Below are 8642 nucleotides of genomic sequence, written 5' to 3' on the forward strand. Positions count from 1 at the left end.
GTTATCAGGCCTTTCCCGGAGTCTCCCTATGACACACACAGGGTTAGTCCACTTGGACTTGCCGAGGGGAAATACATTCGGAAGAAACGTTTGATATTGGACTTATCGGCCCCCAATGATGACGATACCGTCCCTAGCATCAACCAACTAATCGACAGGACATCCTGTTCTCTTTCCTACGTAACACTTGATCATGCCATTTCTATCATTATTCAGCTCGGAAGAGGGGCCCTCATGTGTAAGGCAGATATAACTGACGCCTTCAAGCAGATTCCATTAAGCCTTGAATACTGGCCATATTTCGGGTTCAAGTGGGAAGGACTGTACTATTTCTACACCCGGCTAGCCTTCGGTTGCCGATCTAGCCCCAAAATATTTGACCCTCTTTCCCAGGCCATTTGCTGGATTCTGAAACACAATCATGATTTCCTTCATGTGCTACACCTGCTGGACGACTTCCTAGTCATTGACCCTCCAGGCCACGACGCTGAATCGACCATGAGCACTATACTGTCTCTCTTCAAGAGACTCAACATTCCACTAGCTCTCCATAAGACACAGGGACCCCTTACAGAGATCGAGTATTTAGGCATCATTCTTGACTCAAATCTTATGACTGCTAGGTTACCTCAAGATAAACTGCAACGCATAGCAGAGCTCCTTGGCAGATACTCCACAAAGAGAAGTTGCACCAAGAGAGAACTTCTCTCCCTGCTCGAACACTTGAACTATGCTTGCAGAGTGATCGTGCCAGGCAGGACGTTTGTCTCCTACTTGATCGAACTTTCCATGTTAGCTTGTCAGGCGATTGTAGAAAAGATTTAGCTATGTGGAACAAGTTCTTGATAGAATGGAATGGTATTTCCCTCTTCCACGACCTCCACATCTCACCTACCCCAGACATTGAGCTTTTCACTGATGTGGCGGCTACAGTGGGGCATGGGGGCTACTACCAAGGGTAGATATAAATGTAAAGGTATCATGTCCCTCATGCACCGACTCACTTGGACAGCAGCAGTCAACAACTTTGTGGTATTGGCCCATCACATACCTGGCTCAGATAACAACATTGCTGATTCACTATCTCGTTTGCAGATTACCAAGTTCCAAGCCCTGGCGCCACATGCTCAACCACACCCACTCCAGTGCCCCCCCAGCTCGCAAGTAATGTGGCCCTGAATGCGCATCTCAACAGACTGTGGTCCGCAGACGTCAGCAAGGGTACTCAGACCGCCTATTCGACTGGTATGACCTGTTATACAAAGTTCTTGCTGACTTTCGGACTGTTTCAAACCATGTTCTATCACAGACTCCCTCCCGTAAGGTATATTTACAGTACTTCATTGCCCATTGTTATGGCGTGCTGCAGTTGAAAAATGTCACTGTTAAGACCTACCTAGCTGGCGTGAGGTTCTTTTACCTGCAACGTGGCATTACCACAATATTCGACTATCGTGGATCTGGGGCGTTGAACAGACTGCAGTCCATCATGAGAGGTTACAAGAAGTTGCAAGCTCCTACTCCAAGAAAACAACTTCCCATCACCTTCACAGTGTTGGCGCGAATCGTGTGTACACTGCGTGCAGGAGTACTTGGACCGTTAAATGACCTTGTAATGGAATGCATGTGCTTAACTGCCTTCTTCGGGTTTCTCAGATGTGGAGAAATCACGTGTGCTGCCAGGTTTGATCCCAGTGCTAATATTTGTTTGAGTGACATCAAGTTTGACTTCGCTAAGAGAAAGTGCACTATCCTGCTGAAAGCTTCCAAGACGGATCCATTTCGAGTAGGCGTCCCCATAATATTGTTTTCTAATAGTCGCTTGTGCCCGTTCTCAAGTTTGAGGAAGCTCTTCTATACCAGAACTCTTCAGCAAGCTTCTAGTGAGGATGCACTATTTGTGGATGCTCAACACACGGGCATTGTTTCTGTCCTGGCTCAGCAGAGTGCTGACTAGGGCCTGTTTTAACTCAAACGATTATAGTGGGCACTCGTTCCGTATCGGTGCTGCCACCACCGCAGCTAGCGCCCGGGTGGAGGACCACCTAATTAAGACTATGGGCCGCTGGAATTAAGACTGTTTCCAGAGATATATTAGAACTTCAGAAGAGACTCTGCTTCACGCACAGCGGTCGTTATGTGGACCCTAATCTACAATACAGATTCTGTGCCATATTCGTATTAGTTCGCAGTTATCAGGTTTCGTGATCATGTATCTTACTCATCTTTGGGGGCACTCGGTCGTACACAACCTCGTCTCAAGCCATTGCATGCCTCAGGCAGCAGCATTACATGGTTTGGGGCCCCCAAAAATTCCTTACCTACCTGGTCCGGCGCAGGCACCAGTTCACATTCCATACCCGCAGGGTACCCCTATCATTCAATCTAATAATAATAATAATCTGCTCCTTTTCTTCAACACCTCTCTCCACCTCTCTACTGTGATCCTTAGCAGGCCAGCACGGCCCTAGAACTAACCCCCGTCCGCAGGACATTCCGTGGGCGACCGAGCAGCCCCCTTGTATATAGCATATATATCCCAATGTGTATTAAATTATATTGTTTCCTTTACCCTTTGTCGTGTTTTCATTGCACAAACTCTCTGTTTTTTTGTTCCTCTGATGCTGTATAAAACTGACTTATTGTTGGTCTCTGTATTGGGTCAAGTTTCTTTCCATAAACAAGGAAGTATTCGTGCATGGCAGATTCAACATCCTTAAACGTTTGAATTGAATGTCCTTGCTTACGTAGTTCTTCATTAATAAAATCTAATCTTAATATCCTATTTCTGGTCCATTGTGACTGGGCTGCTTCGAGTTGTTCTAATGCTTTATTATGTCATTTACGCTCCTCTTCAACTTCTTTAGCGTTTGATTCCCTCAGATTAGAAAATAAATAATTACTCCCCGAAAAAGCTAGAGCATTAACAATAGCTCCACCGACCATCATCGCAATTGTTGCCATTTTCAATAATATAAAATATTCAAATGTTTAATTACTTCATTATGTCTTTCAGGATAAGCCCTTGTTTGATTAGCATATCTTTTGTAGCCATTGCCAATCCAATATCAAGAATCATCATACCGATATCATAACCATTAAAATCTAGCTTGGGTGGTGTGGCTTTAGTAAACATTTTAGCCATACGGGCATAGCCAATGGCCAAGCAGCTGACCACCGCTGAATGATACGTTGCGTTAAACAACATTTTACCCTCTGTAACTGGAGTAGTCATTATAACATTATATGGGGGCTAACCTCTAATTAAACTTCTTGTTGTGTAATCGGGGGTGACGTTTACACTTCTCTGGTCTTATAAAACAACCATACCACCGCTATAGCAACAACTCCTAGTGCATATGTTCAATATTTGACCTTGTGGACCTTTGCCGACTTCCTTGCTAACCCAACCTTTTTACCAGCGGCGACTTTCAAAGGATTCTTTGGCACTCTGGCTTGTGATTTCGGAATTGCTGGTATTTCCTCATTCACTTGTTGTGATTGTGTTTTCACAATCTGTTGTGATTGTGCAATCGGGGTTATTTCCTCGTTCACTTGTTGTGAATGTGTCTCCACAATCTGTTGTGGTGTCACTTGAGTCTCCATTATTAGTAAGTGGGCATTTATGTTTAAATTGACAATACCTAGCCGTTATTAAAGCGGTGGTTTCCGGAGCTAAGAACATTCTGTATCTATGATAAAACTCACAGCTCACTGCGCTGATAGCGTGTTCGATGAATGGGTCTTTGCATAAATACATGCGATGTTCTGCCGGGATAGGGAGAAACGTACTAGCTATGACTGTGTATAGTTGTAACAGAGCCGACCCTATTGTTTTAGTCATGGTAGCTCCCAGTCTAGACTCGTAACACGCGTACAGTTTTTTAATTTCTTCATCGGTCATGTTATCAATTCTTTTGATGGTATAATTTTCCCCCAAATATTGGGAACATTTTCCAAAGCCACAAGTCTTTCTCTATGTTTATCTCAAGATTTATCTGTATGTTCTTCTGCATGTTGATCTGGTTCTTTGAGCATTTGTTCGATGAGTTCATCGCATTCCATAATGTAATACCTAAGGAGATATTTAAGTCTAACATAATAAAATATGGCATATCAAATACAGCCCATAATAATAAACTGTTGCGAAAAATGAGGATTTCAAGCCACAATAATACATAATAACTGCTAATATTCAATTTATCGTATTTTTGCTATATTTTTTTGCTTAGCAGTTGCTATTTTTGCTATAATTTTGCTAAGCAGTTGCTATTTTTGCTATAATTTTGCTTAGCAGTTGCTTTTTTTGCTATAATTTTGCTAAGCAATTGCATAAGAAGCTGGTTGATTGGTTTTTAATATGAGTTTACAATGCTTCGTTGAAGCTTAAAGTTTTCTGACTTTATCCCTCCGACATTTTCGCGTAGACATTCCTCAAATGAATCTCGGTCACACGGGCATTGTTTCTGTCCTGGCTCAGCAGAGTGCTGACTAGGGCCGGTTTTAACTCAAACGATTATAGTGGGCACTCGTTCCGTATAGGTGCTGCCACCACCGCAGCTAGCGCCCGGGTGGAGGACCACCTAATTAAGACTATGGGCCGCTGGAATTAAGACTGTTTCCAGAGATATATTAGAACTTCAGAAGAGACTCTGCTTCACGCACAGCGGTCGTTATGTGGACCCTAATCTACAATACAGATTCTGTGCCATATTCGTATTAGTTCGCAGTTATCAGGTTTCGTGATCATGTATCTTACTCATCTTTGGGGGCACTCGGTCGTACACAACCTCGTTTGGGCGTCTCAAGCCATTGCATGCCTCAGGCAGCAGCCTTACATGGCTTGGGGCCCCAAAAATTCCTTACCTACCTGGTCCGGCCCAGCAAATGAATCTCGGTCTTTGCAATGAAACAGGGCTACCCATTTGGTCTGCTCTCCGAGATCTTTCAGGACAGAGTTGTATTTTTTAGTAAGTACCCAAACGCTATGCTGAGTATGTCGACCGTAGAATGCTAAATATGAAAGCATATCTTTCTTTTTGGTAAGTTCTTTACTCGAACAGCAATTGTCTATTATGAAAAGGGTTGATTCTCCTTTGAATTTTTCGTGGCATACTCGTAAACAGTCTTGTAAACGATCGCCCGGATCAACTCTGTACACCCCGGGATAATTCATTACCCAATCTTTCGCTAGGTATGTTTTATTAATGCTTATAGTCGGACACAGAATAATAATATGATCGAAAACGCCTTGATAATGACTTTGTAAAATATCTAGAATAAAAGCTGTTTTTTCGCAACCTGTTTGCCTGCAGTTGATAGTGCAGTGCAGGTAACAGATTATTAATAGATCGCTTGCACGAATCGTCCATTCTGTATATTAAGTTGCGCGTCCATAATCACATACAAATATATGTTTAATTTACCAGCCGAATCCTGGTGCTTCGTTATCTGTGTAGTAACACCCTCACTAGCATTTTCTATTCTCCGCCCACTGCCGTGTAGTTGGTCATGGTCCGTTGTTCGCATGTTGAGCCACAGCACATACATCGTGGTAAGGAATTCAGCCATCGATACACCCCCGAGAGACAGATCTTTCACGACCGCGTTAACTTCTGGGCTTCGTTTTATAGAAGGGAGTTTTTTAATCTCATCCCACTGTTGATATGCTTGCATACCCTGACTATATAGTTGATTAGGCATGCCCTCGATAGTCAATTCTACTTTTGTAATCTTGGGATTGTAGAACGCCTCGGTATCTCTTGCAAATGCTTCAGAGGGGTCCTCGAACAACATTCAAATACCCTTCAACGTTCTTGCGGGAACGTTTAGATTGATATTCCACGTCGTATCTCTTTTGTTCCTCATGATCTTTCGATGTCGAAGCATGCGATCGTACAAGATAGCTAAACTTCCAGTATACTGGTTACGAATTTGTCTGGCTAATTCAGGATCTGTTATCATATCATACTCCAGTGAGATATTGTCAATAGAATAGCTACTAGGATCTTCAGTAGCTTTGATTACTCTGCTGTAGTCATTAAAAGTGAGTTCATATTCTAACCTATCACCTAGGGGTGCTTGATAGAACGGCATGTGACTACCGGGTATCTTGTAATTCAAAGTCTAGTGGAATATAGAATCGGTTACCTAATGCATCAGCAACAGCCTTATCTCCTACGACGGTATTATCGCCACTATCAGCACCTCGTCAATACTCAAAACTTCATTACCGCTAATTTTAATCGCGATTTTCTTAACAATCGCACGACCTATGTTCTGAATGATCTCTCTGTTAACGTTGGTAGAAGTCAAACTAATTGTAAATGATAGTCGTGCAGTTCCCGGAACTAACACATCATGTGCGCATAGATTAGGAAAGCGAACCAGAACCGTTTGATTCTGATCGATGGTACTCGGGTTATTAGTTATAGTTACAGACTGACGAATTGCTTTGAACCCTAATGGATCCCGAAGTCTACGTTGTGGGTTTAACTTGCGTCCGTATTGCGAAGACATTGTTATATTGAAATTATGTAACCTTATGTTTAATATAAAAATGGATGATATTAATCTAGATAACATAACTGATACTAGTACAATCGAAGAGGGTACTGCCGAAACCAGCTTAACGAATGTTAACGATGAACTTTTGAAACCAGCCGTTAATGATTATTACGATGCCTTAAAAGATGATAAAAAATATGTTAGCCCAACTGGTCGTGACTATTCAAAGTTTACGATAGACAGTAAAGGAATATTGCAACTGAGTGGCTCTCCGGATATTCATCTTAGGCATTCTCATACTCGTAAGCCCCTAGCCTTGTCTAAGATAACTAGTAAACACGGCATCAACATTGTTCGTAATGAATTAGGTTTTGTAGACTACTAAGGTTCTTCAGAGTGTGCGTGCTGAACTCGGTAACATAGATAAAGATAATTTGGAAGAAAGCTCGAAGCTGGCTTCGGACGGACTCGGAAAAATCTTGGATACCTACTACCATAATTCCACGGCCAGTGTACCACCCTCGGAGTTCAGTATTAGAGAATTACGAGGTTTTGATAAGGCAATGCAAACAATGCGGGGTGAACTCATAAATAATATAGCCAAGCTATCTGAACTAGACAAGCATATAGCTTATGAGAAAACAAAACTTGAACAGGCGGGCGATGAATTCAGTAGACGCCGCGTTGCCTTAAGATTGTTTAACTTAGAAGACGAAAGATTGGCCCGCCTCGAAGCGGCTTCCAGTAATAGAAAGGCACTTCGTTCACATATCAGTCGAATTCGAGAAACTATCGATCAAGTCCTCAACGATGATACTACACTGGCCGATAAAATTAAAACATTGTTTAGAGAACAGGGAATAACCATTGCCAGTATTTTAACCGCATTGGGATTTATTACATTGACTTTGACTCTCGCATTAACCGGTGGTACAGGCGGTACAGGTGGAACACCACCTAGTGATAACAATGGTGTAAAAGAGTGGATAAAAAAGCATTAAAAGGCATTAGGAGAAGCACTGGGAAAGCTCGCTGGGAAAGCCGTGTCTGCACTTCCCGGTATAATAGGGAGTATTGTTTCCTGGCTCTTGAATTTATTAGCTAAGACCACCACTTGGCTTAGTCAAAACTTGTGGGCACTGATCGTAGCAATTGCAGGGCTGTTGTATGTATCCGCTAAAGACTATTTATCCAATTAAGAACTATTTAACCAAATCATGAGTAAACCAGCCGCGACTCCACCTACTATAAGTGCTGTTTTTTCATCGAAATGTTGTTGATTTTTAGCGGCAATATGTGGTGGCACTTGTGGTTGTGCGTTAGTAGATGGTTGTGAAACATGTGGTGTCTGTGGCTTTACTATTCCCATTTCGCCTGTGTTTGTTTGCGTTATTAATTTGGTATTAATATCTGAATTTATTCCTGGTTTTTGCTGATCGGAAGCAATAACAATTTTATTATTATAACCAATCACTTGACCGATATAAGTTCCATATTACTCGGAGACATGTATAGTCCCGGCGCATAAACGTAGTCTACTTTGGATTGAGCGTACTGTAATACATCTTGATAACGTTTTATAGAAGATGGTATGTCAACTGGTGAATTAATAGCATCCTCCACATTTGCAACAAACTGTTTTTGTACATCGAGCGCCGTCCCAGAACCAATTATTCCCGTTCGTGTTTGCGATTGTGCACCAAGAATTGCCTATACATAAGTTCTTAATGATTCATTAACTCTTACAACTCCTGGGTTAGTAAATTTATTTTCTGTTTTATCATTATGAAATTCATTCCAAGCGTTTGCGGTATCGTTCAGTTGTACAAATTTTGTAACAATATAAATTAAACCACTCTTAAAACTCATAATATCTCCTCTCCAATCGTTACTTGAAAGTTCCCACCCGTGATACCAATTATGCGCTTTTAAATAAAGATCATGTATTCTTACATAAAGTTTGTTTGTCTGTAACAACCTAGATGGATTGAATGTTTTTTGGTGAATTTCTTCAACTAAATCATCACTTTCTTCTCTAACAGTTATTTGTCCATTGTACGGAACACCTAGACCATGGTTAAGTCCTTTTATATGCCAATCTTTACTAGTAGAAATACCAAATTCCTGACAAATAT

General features: G+C 41.7%; 2 protein-coding genes across 2 annotated transcripts; both read left to right on the forward strand.

The window, feature by feature from the left end:
* The first annotated feature begins 234 nt into the window (after positions 1-234).
* LOC125375982 lies at positions 235-825 on the forward strand. Its single transcript, XM_048387096.1, has one exon. The coding sequence runs from the start codon at positions 235-237 to the stop codon at positions 823-825; it is 591 nt and encodes a 196-aa protein (XP_048243053.1).
* A 2-nt stretch (positions 826-827) lies between these two features.
* On the forward strand, positions 828-1957 carry LOC125375983. The gene is made up of 3 exons (XM_048387097.1): positions 828-932; positions 1096-1164; positions 1370-1957. Exons 1-3 carry the CDS (start codon positions 828-830, stop codon positions 1955-1957), a joined length of 762 nt encoding a protein of 253 aa, XP_048243054.1.
* The last annotated feature ends 6685 nt before the right edge of the window (positions 1958-8642 follow it).

Source organism: Haliotis rufescens, unplaced genomic scaffold, assembly GCF_023055435.1.
Source record: "Haliotis rufescens isolate VD_foot unplaced genomic scaffold, xgHalRufe1.0.p SCAF_65, whole genome shotgun sequence".
Classification (NCBI taxonomy): domain Eukaryota; kingdom Metazoa; phylum Mollusca; class Gastropoda; order Lepetellida; family Haliotidae; genus Haliotis; species Haliotis rufescens.